Source organism: Aotus nancymaae, unplaced genomic scaffold (genome assembly GCF_030222135.1).
Source record: "Aotus nancymaae isolate 86718 unplaced genomic scaffold, 86718_ANA_hifiasm-v0.15.2.pri h1tg000003l, whole genome shotgun sequence".
NCBI lineage: Eukaryota > Metazoa > Chordata > Mammalia > Primates > Aotidae > Aotus > Aotus nancymaae.
Window position 1 is genome coordinate 9,136,631 of NW_026988414.1, and position 15,120 is coordinate 9,151,750.

Consider the following 15,120-nt stretch of genomic DNA (forward strand, 5'->3'; position numbering starts at 1 on the left):
CAGCCTGACCAACATGGTGAAATCCCATCTCTACTAAAAATACAAAATAGCAGGCCGGGCACAGTGGCTCACGCCTGTAATCCCAGAACTTTGGGAGGCCAAGGCGGGCGGATCATGAGGTCAGGAGATTGAGACCATCCTGGCTAACACAGTGAAACCGAGTCTCCACTAAAAATACAAAAAATTAACCAGCGTGGTGGCACGCGCCTGTAGTCCCAGCTACTCGGGAGGCTGAGGCTGGAAAATCACTTGAACCTAGGAGGTGGAGGTTGCAGAGAGCCGAGATCATGCCACTGCACTCCAGCCTGGCAACAGAGCAAGACTCTGTCTCAGAAAAAGGAAAATAGGACTTTTCTAGTTACTTCTGATACTTCTAGTGATAAAGACATGTCTTTGCTAGGGGCTCCTGAAGTTTGATGTAGTTTTTATTAAGTACGTACGGTTACTCTTAAAAGTTTTCACCTAAAGCTAATTTGTTGTTAATGTCATTTCTTTTTACTTAGGGAGGAGCAAAAAACAATTCTGCCGGTAACTTCTTGCTTTAGCCAGCCACTCGCAGTGTCTATTAGCAATGCAAGTTGCCTCCCCATCACCACGTCTGTCAGTGTTGGCAACCTCATTCTGAAAACTCATGTCATGTCTGAAGATAAAAACGACTTTTTAAAACCTGTTGCAAATGGGAAGATGGTTAACAGCTGAAAGGAGGTTCATCTTTCAAATTTGTGACCACACCATGGAAGCATTTACACTAGCTTTTTATATATATAATATATATTATATAATGTATATTTTTTTTAAAAAAAGATATTACTGGGGGCATCCATTTCCTGTGGACTCTTTGATACTTCAAGCCCTCTTGCATTAGCATTATGAAAAAAAAAAAAATTTACTAGGATAACATGTTCACTTTCCAGAAGTGATTGGAATTTGGACAACATTTAACTTAAGCTTCAAGCAGCTTTTTATGAGTTTGTAGCAATCCGGTGCAGTAACTGAGCCATTTCCTATTTTAAATGGCTTCTATAGAAAATTAACAACTCAGTTATTAAACTAGCAGGATCCTACAATGATACATCTAGTGAAAGTAGACTTAGTTAACTTATTTATTTCTATTTTATGTTTCACTGAGAGAAGTTTCCATCTCATTCCAGCTGCTTTATTTATCTTTTTCATGGAACTTTGCATGGATTTCTTTTTCTTTTTTTAATTTTGAAGAGTGGAGTTAGATGTTCTTACCATAGAATTTTACAGGGTTATATACTAGCTTTCTTTACTGCATTATATGTAGGAGTGTGGTGCAGTGCTTTTATCTGTAGCATTTAATTTTTTTTTAATTTTCCATTTTTCAAGAATAGTTTCTGCTTTGTTAATATTTATACACAGGCTACTTGTTGAAGTAATTAATTAAAAATATAACCAAGTGCCTAAGTCTTTCAGCTGATGTACTAGATATTAAATTCTCCTAAGTTATGCAGAATCGTTTTTACAATTTTGATAAATTATGCACTAATGTAATGGCAGTTTTTTAAAATGCAGATTTAAGCCTGTACATTACTGAATCTGATGACTTGGCAAAAGAATCAGGTGCTTTCAGCTGTCTTGAGAAAACCCTGTATGTAGCGTTTGCACTGACTAACAAGATGGTATTGCTGGGTTTTTAATTTAAACTAATTACTTTGGATGTTCATTGCATTATCTTGGTTAAATATTGTTTATTGTTACTTCATGTTGGGGTTTAGTTTTTCTTGTTTTTTGACTGTTAGGTTGATAAGACTATGAACCATGTAATAGTAGAACATTGGCTAACATTTATTCATCCTTAAAAACATGAATAATTTCTGCCTTGCTAAAATGTGACTGAAATGGTTTTGACTTCGTATCTGAAATTATACAGTGTGTTCAACCAGTCATGCCTCAGATTTGTGAGAGGTACTGTATTGAAACCTAAATTTCAGTCAACATTTGAAAAGAAAAGCTGGGCATTCCTTCCTGGTGATCTTACCTATAGTTTTATCTTTCTGTTTTTTGGAGTTTTTTTTCTGTTTCTTTAAGATTAGTTTGACTTTTATTATTTTTTTAATTAACTTCTGTGAAGTTGTTTACTCTGAAAATTGTACTGGAATATTTTAAGCCAAGCTGATCTTTCACCAGGTGTACTGTATGTAAGGGCTTTTCCTGCTAGCAAGATGCTTAAACAGGATCATGTTATTGGTCGTCTGAGCTATTTAGTTGTTTTACAAAACCACAGCATTGTATCAGATAAGATTTTGATAAAAAGTTTTGTGCACATTTCCAGGGGCGGGAGGGTTGACATTTCCCTGAAATTTCTTGATTAGAATGAGTAAATACTGGTGTTTGATACCTGTCTTAATGAACATGCTCATAAGGTGACTGATAAGTTGTAAATATACCTGAGAAACAAAGGGGTAGTTTTGATATTCTGGTGTCAGTATGGAAGATCTTACACATTTATTTAATACTCAAATGTATGAAGATGTTTGTTTGTAGCATAACAACAGCACAGTAGCCTTGATTTAGTTTCCTTTGGTTAGTACTGTACCTTTTTGCCACGGCCAGTGCTCCCCATCCCTACAAAGACATTTTATTTATTTCACTCTGTAACCTGAAATGAATAGGAACAAGAGTTTTAAACCATGTTACATTAACTTATTTCTGACATTATAAATTAGCATAGAATATTACAGGAACATGATTGTTATATAATTTATATCAGAACCTTTCTATAAATATGTGCTTATTACATTTGAAATGCTTCCAATGTACTTTATTTGCTGTTTGTAATTCCAAAAAGGATATGCAAACCAGTCTGTCTATTTCATGGATATTTAATAGTGAGATCTTCCATGTTGAAGGTAATGTATTTTTTTTTAAGATTTTAAAATTGCTATTTTGTTACAAAATAGAGACCTATTAACAGTTTGAGAGCTCCTTATGTGCCCTCAGGGAAAGAACCCTCTGTGCAACAGAACTACACAAAACATCTTCAGCACGTTCTGAGGGTGAATATATACTACATAAATTGATCTTGTGTATTTAACCTTATCTTTTTAATTTTAAAATTGAAATTTTGAAACTTGGTTGTGCTGTGCTGGAGGGGGTTGGGATAAACTGCTTAGATGTTTGCCTACTTGTCCAGTGAAATTACATTTGCATCAGTATATGTATATACCTGCCAACCTTATTGGTATGTCTCAGAACATTTATATTAAAATAATGCTTGTCTTGCAGCAGGTGAGCCCATAAAACAATAACTCCCTGTTCTTAAAAACTTACTCTCTTTTTCACTAACAACATGGGAATTGTTTCTGTGTTGAAATTATTCTGTGTTGCATCCATTCTCTATGTAGTGGTCACCTTCTGTCTGTCATGGTGGATTTAATGTGAAGTAAAGCCATTGGTTCTCTGCCACTTTCGAAGAAAGGGCAGTTCATCTGACCCTTCTTCAGAATGGTACCTGATATCATCGAGGAAAATGTTACAAATCAGACCTAGGATATGACTTTCTAAAATTGAGGCATTTCCTGTCATTTGACCTTTTTACCAACAAGATGTGATGTACACATTTGGAATCAAAGGATACAAAGCAACAAGAGAGGAAATTTGTAATGTGGGTAACCAAACTGTTTATGTTACCTATTGTCTAATCAGAAAAAATAGTCTGAGGTCTGGAAAGCAGGAAAGTGGTGGTTATTTTCTTTCATTTTTTGTGTTTTTTGTTTTTTAATTTCTAAGTTCCATTCTGAAGTCCATGTGCCCCATTCAGTTACTGTGGGTGTAGCATCAGTTTTTTTGTGGTTTCATTTCATTTTATGAATTCAGAGAAAGTTCCATATATATTTTTTCTAGTTGGTACCTGAACAAAGCAGATTCCCTTGCCTTTGCTGCCATGTCTTATTTTCAATGCCATGTGATAAACCAGTGTCATACGTGAAAGTTGTGCATTGTAATTTTCAAAAAAAAGGGAGTTCATTAGGCCAGTGACACTGATTTGTCTTTCCCATCATAGCTATTTATTCTAGTAAAAGGATAATAAAAGAAACTTCCTACACAAGAACTGAAATTTTCCATTTGTATGGATCTAGTCACCTTGATTCTGATTTCAAGTGAAGTATATAAAGCACATCCCAATTTTATATGCTGCCTTGAGAAAATTACAGGATGCACTGCAATTTGTAGGAATTTCAAATGGGATCATTTAAACATTTAAAAAATTATTTTAAAAACCATCTAGCTTGCTTTTGAATTTTAGACATTAAAGCCTGTGTTGTCTTGTTAACAGGGGTGGAATTTATAACAATCAGATTCAGCATGTGATTTCACCTTTGAATCTGAGCATTTCTTCCCTATCTTCTTTGAGTCATTTTCTGAGCAGACTGTCACCAGTATTGATAACTAAGCATTAAAGGGTAAAGTTGCATTGCAACTATGCATTGGTTTCCTGGAAGAACTTTTCTTTTGTTTTAGTGAATGAAGAGGCTTGATGGGATCACTTACTGTAACTCTTTCTACATAAGGACCCCTTCTGCAAGCAGAACACAAAAGAACATGCTCAAGGAGTATCCCATTTTCTGGATAAATTGACTAAGTTTGCTAGAATTGTCTTTACACTAGCGGCTTCCTTGTATCCTTTTGCTGGCAAGGGAATTACAAGGAGTCAAGGCCACAGATCAAAACACACCACATTTGAGTGGAGTATTATTTTTACTCCAAGAGCAATTATTCCCCTCAAGTCTAAAATTGGCAGTTTTTTCGTTTTTTAAATAAAAAATTTAAAATAGCCCCAAACCAGTGGAACACAGACACTGGCTGCACTTAGTACTGCCAAAAGCCAAGGTCATTTGCACATACTCCATCAACCTGTCAAGAATTAGGCCTCACTTTATAACCCAAGGCATGGAAGTGCATGCATTCTCTTAGCTGGGCAAACAATTATACTGTAGTTGTGATACAACACATGTGGCTTTTATTTGTACTGCACATATCCACTGTACAGCCACTTGGGAGTATCGTGGTTAGCTTGCAGCAACTGCTGTCTGCATTTATACTGTTTATTGCATATTCTTTTCCCTGGAAGTGAAAGAGAAATGTTTTTCTTGTTGCATTGATTACATTTTATAAATTTGCTTAGCTGGAAAGTTTGGGAAAAGAGGCCTGTTTGTCAATTGTACAACCGATTGTGAAGCTCTAGTGTGAATATTTTTACGTCTGTATTAGACATTTTCTTTGCAAATCTATTGTTCGATTGAAATGTAAATGAAATTAAAGATGGTGTACACCCATCATGTAAAAAGCAGGCACCATCTCTAAGATGGATTTAATGCTCATTTTTAAGGCATATACTCAGCTTCTATTTAAAACTATAATTTAAAATAATTCTGTACAATGAAGTGGGAAATATATATGGGAATAAATTCTATTCCATTTATTTCAATTTGAATTTCCAAATTGTAATGTTTCCCTTTGTGCTATAGGAATAGGATTAAATGGGGGAAGACTAGGATTTATAAGGCCTGTATATGGGGGGAGGGCAGAGATGGAACAATGAGGGTTGTGATGATAGTGAATAGCAAAGAGTGAATTCTGTGTGTTTTTGCTGTAGCACTGAAGTGAAGAGATACTAGCTTTGGCTGTTCACAAAATAGAGCATCATGATTTTCAGTGTTTGAGAGAAAATTGATGGAAAAAGTTTGCAGTACTTGACATGTATTTGCATGCACAAAATAAAATTATTTGTCCACCTTAAAAGTTGTTTGTTTAATGTCAATATTAAGTTTATGGTATATTTTAGTTATCTTGATTTTCTTGGCATAGTTTTTGGCTTAACAGAGCTACCAGGCCACTCCTTGAGATTTAAATGATTACCTGCCTCATCCTATATCATAGGGAAGGGTCTGAAAGTAATGGATAGACCCAAGGAGGGTATCTCCAAGGAGGGTATCTCAACCAAGGAGGTTGAGATATACCTTAATTCTATCAAGTCACTTCATCCATTCAACACACAGCACTTTATCTGTGTGGGAGATGAGGATGTAGAGAGTACTGAGTTTACTGTATAGTGGAAAAAGTAGGACAGATACATAACTAAAGTATGAAGACAGTTCTGTGGACCTCAAGAGAATGACTTGGGTGGATCTAGACACCATTCTCATTGGGTCTCCAGTAGTTTTATTCATTCATTCTGCTGATACATTTTAAACTCCTGTCCATAATGGTCAATAAGATTAAAGGTCCATGAAACATGGGTCTCTTCGCTAGAAACTCACAGTATGGAAAATCAGAAGACAAGTTAGAATAATTCGGTGAGCTGTTGTGCAGCCTGTAGGGTGTAGGGAAACTCCAAAGGGAAATTATGGGGTTAGTGGTAGTGATGAGCAAGAGGAAGTACTTCTCTGTAAAATGACCTCTGGCTAGACTGTAGGCTACATAACATTGCACCAAGCACAGATAAGTAGAGAAAGTACCCCGAGTTCCAACTCTACTTTCGCAACAACCCACTCAATCTTTAACTATCATCCCTTAAAGTATACTATCTTGGATAGAAAAGAGGAAAAAACAAACTACTATCCCTTTACTTGAGATGTTATTACCCGTATCTTATGTTTGAGATGTTACATAACTTGCCCAGATGTCATAACTACAAAGTAGTAGAATCAGATTTCTGATTTGTCTGCCTCTTTTCTACCTCCCAAGGAGGTGGTGGTGGTGATGGTGATCAGAACCTATATTGGCCCTAAGTGTTAGAATGAAAGAGGTGTTTAAGGAATGATGATTCAGTGACTAATATAAATAGCCAACTCTTAGAGCACTTAATATGTTCTAAAAACAGTTTTAAGTGCAATAAGTAAGACTTAGGACCATAAAATGGAGGCAGAGATCATAGAGATTTTGCCCAAGGTCACAGAAGAGGTAGGGACCTCCATGAAGGACAGTGAATACCATTCTGAAGAGACAAGTTATATAATCTTAAACAACTTGGGATTTTAGAAAGATCAGCCATGATGTGAAAGGTAAAGCCGGAGATAGACCAGCAGAGAGGCCAGGTCAGCAATCTAGGTAAGAAGTGTTGAGAATATGGCCAAGCTGGGATGGAGGAAAAGAGATGGATTTAAAAAATAGAAGAGAGCAATTGACCGGATTTATTGTGTAGGGAGTCTATTGGACATAGCTTCACACGCTTTCTCCAATAGTAGCATGTTATGTAAATGTATAATTTTTTTTTTTTTTTTTTTGAGAAACGGTCTCTGTTGCCCAGGCTGGAGTGCAGCAGTGGCGTGATCTCACCACTGCAACCTCCGCCTTCTGGGCATAGGTGGTCAACGATGCCCAGTTAGTTTTTGTATTTTTTGTAGAGATGGAGTATTGCCATGTTGTGCTAGGATTACAGGTGTTAGCCACCCATGCCCAGCCCCTAATTATAGTATAATACTAAAACCAGAAACTTGACATTCCTTCAATCCAGAACTTACTCAGATTTTACCAGTTTTCTATGCACTCATTTGCATGCATGTGCATGTTTGTGTGTGTGTGTAAGTTCTCTGTCTTTTTCACATATAGATTTGTGGAACCACCACTACTATCAAGATAAGAGAACTGTTCCATCTCTTCAGTGATCCCTCATGTTACCCCTTTATATTCACATCCATTTGCCTTGCTTACCCCCATTCTCCCATTCTTAAACTCTGGCAACCACTAATCTGTTCTCTGTCTTTGTAATTTTGTCATTTTTGGAATGTTCTATTACTAACATTATACCATATGTAACCTCGAGATTGGCTTTTTTCTTTTCACTTGGCATAATTCCCTTGAAATTTATCCAAATTATTTCATGTATAATAGTTTTTTTCTTTATGTTGCTGGGTAGTATACCATGTACATCCATGGTATACCACATGGTATACTAGACGCCATGGTAATGGTGTCGTTAGCCATTAACCCATTGAAGGGCGTTTGGAATGTTTCAAATTTTTGGTTATTACAAATAAAGCTGCAATGAACATTTGTATGCATGTTTTTGTGTGGACATAAATTTTTATTTCTGAAGTTTTTTTTAGCGAATGAATTGGTATACTTTATCTCTGAAGGAAATTAATAAATTAGACTATAAGGTCTTAGCTTGGAAATGGACAAATTCCTTAAAAATACAATTTACCAAACTGTATACAAGATGAAAATAAAAATTGGAATAACTCATATTAATTATCTATTGGTATACCAAATTACCGTAAAACTTAGGGGCTTACCACAACATTTATCACCTCACAGTTTCTGTAGGTCAGAAACTAGATATGAGTTAAATAGGTCCTCTGCTTCAGGGTCCCTCACAGGCTGTAATCTAGGTGTTGGCTGGCACTGCAGTCATCTCACAGCTCAACTGGGGAAGGATCTGCTTCTAAGCTCACTCATGATTGTGGGCAGGATTCATTCAGTTCTTTAGGCCCTTTGGAATGAGGGCATCAGTTTTTTGCTGGCTGGAGGCTGGAGGCTGGAGGCTACTGATACAATTTGGATGTTTGTCCCCTCCAAATACCATGTTGAAATGTGACCTTGCATTGGAGGTGGGGCCTGGTGGGATGTATTGGATCATAGGGGCAGATCCCTCATGGATGTCTTAGCACCATTCCCTTGTTGCTGAGTGAGTTCTCACTCAGTTTATGCTAGATCTGATTGTTTAAAAGAGTGTGTTACTTCTGCACCCCACAGTCACCTTTCTTCTGCTCTTACCATGTGATACACTGGCTCCCCTTTGCTTTCCACCATGATTGTAAGCCTCCTGAGGCCGTCACCACGAACTAAGCAGATGTTGGTGCCATGCCTGTGCAGCCTGCAGAAGTGTGAACCAAATTAAACCTCTTTTCTTTATAAGGTGCCCAGTCTCCGTTATTTCTTTGTAGCAGCACAAGAACAGACTAATACAGTGTATTGGTACTGAAGAGTGTGACCTTGCTATAAAGATACCTGAACATGTGAAAGTGGCTTTGGAACTGGGTAACAGGCTGAAGTTGGAAGAGTTTGGAAAGCTCAGAAGAAGATAGGAAGACAAGAGAAATTTTGGAACTTCTTAGAGCCTTGTTAAGTGGTTGTGACCAAATGGTTTATAGAAATGTGGATAATAAAGGCCAGGCTGATGAGGTCTCGGATGGAAAGAGAAAGTTATTGAAAGCTGGAGTAAAAGTCACCCCTGTTATGCCCTAGAAAAGAACTTGGCTGCATTGTGTTCATGCCCTAGGGATCTGTAGAAGTTTGAACTTAAGAGTGGTGATAAGAGTATCTGGTGGAAGAAATTTCTAAGCAGCAAAGCATTCAAGATATAGCATGGTTGCTTCTAACAGTCTATGATTAGATGCAGGAGCAAAGGAATGACTTAAAGTTGGAACTTATATTTAAAAGGGAAGCAGAGTAGAAAAGTTTGGAAAATTTGCAGCCTGTTCCCTGTGGAAGAGAAAGAATCCAAGCAGGTGCAGAACTACCACTTGCTAGAGAAATTAGCATGACTAAAAGGGAGCCAAGTGCTACTATCCAAGAAAATGGGAAAAAGACCTGTATTGCACTTCAGAGATGTTTGAGGCAGCCCTTCCCATCACAGTCCAGAAGCCTAGGAGGAATGAATGGTTTCTGTGGCCAGGCCAGAGTGCTGCTGCCCTGTGCACTACTGCCCTGTGCCACTTCAGTGGGCTGCTCCAGCTCCAGTCTTGGCTCAAAGGTCCCCAGCTATGGTTCCAACTGCCACTTTGGAGAGCACAAGTTGCTTTAAGCCTTGATGGCTTCCAAGTGTTGTTAAGTCTGCAGGCAAATGAAATGCAAGAGTGAATGAAGCTTGGCAGCTACCCCCTAGATTTCAGAGGATTTATGGAAAAGCGTAGGTGCCCAGGGAGAAATCTGCTGCAGGGGCAGAGTCCCCAAAGAAATACTCACAAGGTCAATGCCAAGGGGAAGAGTGAGGTTGGAGGTCCACATAGAGTCCCCACTGGGTCACTGTCTTGTAGAGCTGTGGGAAGGGACTGCCGTTCTCTAAACCCGAGAGTGGTAGAGCTACCTGCAGCTTGCATCTTGAGCCTGGAAAAGTCACAGGTGCCCAACTCCAACTGGTGAGAGTAGCCACAGGGGCTGCACCCCACAAAGCCACAGGAGTGAAGCTGGCCAAGCCTTGGGAGCCCACATCTTGCACCAGTGGGTCCAGGATGCAAGACATGGAGTCAAGGATTATTATTATTATTATTTTTTTTTTGTGTGTGTATGTGTGTGTGTGTGTATATATGTGTATGTATGTGTGTGTATTTGTTTGATCTCTGAACTTTTTATTGCCCTCCTGCTCCCCAAAGAGTACCCTGCCTCAGACACCACTTTGTCATCCACTATCCAGCGGGTGGTAGTCTTTTGGATGTTTTGCATGGAATTGCTGCTGTCCAGGGCATCACCAAGATTGAAGTCCTTGCCATCTTCCAGCAGTGGCAGTAGGTGGCGATCTCAGCCTCCAGCTTGACCTTGATGTTCAACAGGGCATTGTACTCCTGGGCCTGGCACTGCCTCTATGCCCTGTGCCAGCTCCGACTCCAGGTGCAGCAGGATCCTGTTGAGCTGCTCCATCTGCAGGGCATAGTGGGCCTCCACCTCCCTCAGACTGTTCTCCAAGCTGGCCTTCAGATTTCTCATTGAGTCCAGGTTGATCTCCAAGGACTGGAGTACATCTCGGCTCTGTGAGTGTCATCTCAGCAGCTCCAACCTTGGCGGACTCTGTCGTGACTACTGTGGTGTTCTCCTCAGTCTGCTGGGACCAGTACTAGTCTAGCTCCTTTTGGTTCTTCTGAGCCAGCTCAACATATTGGGCCCAGATGTCTGCCATGATCTTGGTGAGGTCCAGAGATTTGGAGGCGTTTACCTCCGTGGTCAACCCAGAGCTGCAACCTGGGCATGTAGAGCTTTTACTTCCTCTTTGTGGTTCTTCCTGATGAAGAGCAGCCCCTCCTTGAGAGCCTCAAATCTCTGTCTCCAGCTGCAGATGAGTGACATTGGTGTCATGAGTGACCTTGCAGAGCCCACGGATGTCAGACTGGCGCATGCCCAGATCTGTCTCTTATTTGGCTCTAAAGTCATCAGCAGCAAGACGGGCATTGTCAATCTGCAGAACGAAGCAGGCACTGTCCACAATGTTTGTGAAGATCTGAGCCCTTAGGTCCTCAATGGTCTTGAAGTAATGGCTCCAGCCTCTGGCCTGAGGTCCCTTCTTCTCCAGGTGCTCCCAGATTTTGCTCTCTAGCCTCCAGTTCTTGGTCTCCAGGCTCCTCACTCTGTCCAGGTAGGAGGCCAGGTGGTCGTTCAGGCTTTGCATGGTTCCCTTCTCGTTCTGGATGCCTCCCATTCCTTCCAGACCCCCAGCCAACTCTGTGGCCAGGCCTCCAGACCCCAAGCCACCCCAGAAGCTGGTGAAGCCATAGCTGGGTGGCTGGGTGGAGCCCAGGGACCAGGAGTTGGTGGAGAAGGTGGAGCGAGTGGTGAAGCTTATGCTGTCTGGGGAGGAAAGTGAGAGGACAGGAGTCAGGCTTTGCTGACTATGTGTGTGTTTTAGACAGGGTCTCACTCTGTCGCCCACGGCAGTGGCGCAATCATGGCTCACTGCAGACTTGACCTCTGGAGCAAAAGCGATCCTCCCACCTCAGCCTCCTGAATAGCTGGGACTACAGGTACACACCACCATGCTTAGCTAGTTTAAAAAAAAAAAGTTTTTGTAGAGACAGGGTTTCTCAATGTTGCCCAGGCTCGAGGATTATTTCGGAGTTGTAAGATTTAATATCTGCCCTGCTGAGTTTCAGATTTGCATGGGGTCTGTAGCCCCTTTCTTTCAGTCAATTTCTCCCTTTTAGAATGGGAATGTTTACCCAATACCTGTACCACCATTGTTTATTGGAAGTAAATGACTGGTTTTTGACTTTACAAGTTCATAGGTGAAAGAAGCTGAGTCTTAAGCTAAGACTTGGGACTTTTGATTCGATGTTGGAATGAGTTAAGATTTGGGGGACTATTGAGAAGGGATTGTTGTATTTTGCAATGTGAGGAAGACATGAGATGTCGGGGGTGTGGGTGCCAGGGGAGGAATGATATGATTTGGATATTTACCCCCTCCAAATCTCATGTTGAAATGTGACTTCCTGTTAGAGGTGGGGCCTGGTAAGATGTATTAGATCATGAGGATGGATCCCTCATAAACGGCTTAGTGCCACCCCCTTGGTGATGAGTTTTTCCTCAGTTCGTGCTAGATCTGGTTGTTTAAAAGAGGATGACACCTCCCCTACCCCCACCTTGCTTCTGCTCGCACCATGTGATATGCTGGCTCCTCTTTGCTTTCTGCCATGACTGTAAGCTTCCTCAGGCCCTCACCAGGAGCTAAGCAGATGTTGGTGCCATGCCTGTACCACCTGCAGAGCTGTGAGCCAAATTAAACCTCTTTTCTTTACCAGTATCAGGTATTTCTTTACATAGAAATGCCAGTCTCAGGTATTTCTTTTTAGCATCACAAGGACTAACACAGCTACTGTTAGTTTCTTGCCACACGAGCCTCTCTGTAGTACAGCTCACAATATGGTAGATTGAGTCATCCAAGCAGCAAGCAAGACAGGTGAGAGAGAGAGAGAGAGAGAGAGAGAGAGAGAGAGAGAGAGCGCTGAAAAGACATTACAATCTTTTATAACCAAATCTTGGAAGCAACGTCCCATTACTTTTGTGGTATTCTAATCCTTAGAAGCACGGGAAAAAGATTTCACAGGGCATGAATACCATGAGGCAGGGAACTTTGGGAGTGTATGTCTGTGTTCAGTCAGGAGGTAGAAACTACACAGTGGGTTATATGGGGTAAAGCTTAATATAAAGAATCATTAAATGCTAATAAATGACTACAGGCTACAAGTAAATTCCATATAGTACTCTATAGTTAGGGAGAGTACTATGGAACTTATGCTTAAGGAAACACAAACTTGGAAAGGGGTCCTCTTCTCAAGGCTGAGGATCGCACCTCGGAGAAGGTATAGTTCAGCCCAGAGGTCTGCTTTGGCCCAGGCTGGAACTAGTTACTGGCAGACAGAAAGCTACTCTCCGGGCAGCAGGAGAAGTACATAGGAGCCTGCAGAGAAAGTTGGCTGGTAGGGGACAGGAAACTGGTAGGGCACAGGAAGCCTTCGGGAAGCTAATTTTCACACTGAAAGGGCCACAGGAAAATTATTGCTGGTGTAGACTGAGATTGCAATGTCACCAAGGGACCATATGTGCTGGACACATGGCTGGGAAAGAGCTCCCTTGGATGTCCTTACATCCACATCACTGACCTACCACGAAACTGTGGGAAACAGTTGGAGGGCCCCTCCCCCTGTAATGCACCTCCAGTGCCCTCTACTGAGAAAGCTCATCACTGTGCTCCCTGCAAAGGAGAGATGCTTCACTGAATTCTATCCATTATTGAAGAGCATACATTCAAGGGTGAATTGGGAGCAGAGGGGCAATAAATTGATCATCAGCATAGGAGTCATTTTAGAAGCTGCCTGCCATAGCTCTGTATCCACTGAAGAAACTGAATTCATTATGAAAAACCTTCCCACAAAGAAAATTCCAGGCCCAGATGGCTTCACAAGTTTATTCTATTATTAATTAATATTTAAATAATGCCAATTTTATAGAAGCTTCAGAATGTGGAAGAGGAAACTTCCAATTAGTTTTATTAGATCAACATAACCACGCAGTGACATTACAAAAAAAGAAAACTATAGATTAATATCTCTCATGAACATAGATGCAAAAATCCTTAAAACGTTAGTAAATCTAGCTATATAAAGTATAATACATCAAGTCCAAATAAGGTTTATTTCAGGAATGCAAGGTTGCTTTAGCATTTGAAAATCAATCTGTGTACTTGAACATATTACTTTTTTTTTTAAAGACGGGGTTTCACCATGTTGGTCAGGCTGGTCTTGAACTCTCGACCTCAGGTGATCCACCCGCCTTGGCCTCCAAAGTGCTTGGATTACAGGCGTGAGCCACCACGCCCGGCCACTTGAACATATTAACAAAATAAAGGTTATATTTTATTATTATAAGATCTCTTAAAATTTAAAGGTACTTCATTCTGATTGGGTTGAAGAAATTAAAAAATATATATACATAAAGAAGAAAAATTCTTTTTTTTTTTTTGAGATGAAGTTTTGCTCTTTTCACCCAGGCTGGAGTGCAGTACAGTGGCACAATCTCAGCTCATTGCAACCTCTGCCTCCTGGGTTCAAGTAATTCTCTTGCCTCAGCCTCCTGAGTAGCTGGGATTACAGGTGTGTGTCATCATGTCCAGCTACTTTTATATATATATATATATATTTTTTTTTTTTTTTTTTTTTTTGAGACGGAGTTTCGCTCTTGATACCCAGGCTGGAGCGCAATGGCGCGATCTCGGCTCACCGCAATCTCCGCCTCCTGGGTTCAGGCAATTCTCCTGCCTCAGCCTCCTGAGTAGCTGGGATTACAGGCACGCGCCACCATGCCCAGCTAATTTTTTGTATTAGTAGAGACGGGGTTTCACCATGTTGACCAGGATGGTCTCGATCTCTTGACCTCGTGATCCACCCGCCTCGGCCTCCCAAAGTGCTGGGATTACAGGCTTGAGCCACTGCGCCCGGCCTACTTTTATATTTTTAGTAGAGACAGGGTTTCACCATGTTGGCCAGGCTGGTCTCGAACTCCTGACCTCAGGCGATCTGCCTGCTTCAGCATCCCAAAGTTCTGGGTTTACGGGTGTGAACCACTGCACCGGCCAAGATACTTCTTTTAAAATTTGGAAAAAAAAGAGACAGAGAGAGAGAATTTGCCTACTATATAAGGAAGTGGTCCTTATCTTTACTGTTTTCCCTTAGTTAATACAAAAAAAAAGTTTGTTTATTCTGATTTTTAAGTAAGAAAGACATTCCATTTCCGCAAATGGAACATCCTCCCCCAACCCCTCCCCCCACACCAGAAAAAGTTAGAGTGAGAAAGAAAGAAAAGAGAAGCAAGAGAGTGGAAGGGAGAAGAGTAGAAAGAGCAGAAAAGGGAGAAGGAGGCCGGGCATGGTGACTCACGCCTGTAATCTCA

At 40.6% G+C, this 15,120-nt stretch overlaps 1 protein-coding gene across 5 annotated transcripts in view; it reads left to right on the forward strand.

Moving 5' to 3' along the window:
- RC3H2 (ring finger and CCCH-type domains 2) overlaps positions 1 to 5,766 on the forward strand; it is a 58,519-nt gene extending 52,753 nt beyond the window's left edge. For 3 of the 5 annotated variants that reach the window (XM_012458185.2, XM_012458188.3, XM_012458187.2), the window contains one exon: positions 504 to 5,766. In XM_012458185.2, coding sequence (XP_012313608.1) covers positions 504 to 699 — 196 coding nt within the window. In that variant the 3' untranslated portion in view covers positions 700 to 5,766. The remainder of the gene's footprint in view (positions 1 to 503) is intronic. The other 2 variants (XM_012458186.3, XM_012458191.2) reach the window with 1 other exon arrangement.
- Positions 5,767 to 15,120: the final 9,354 nt, after the last annotated feature.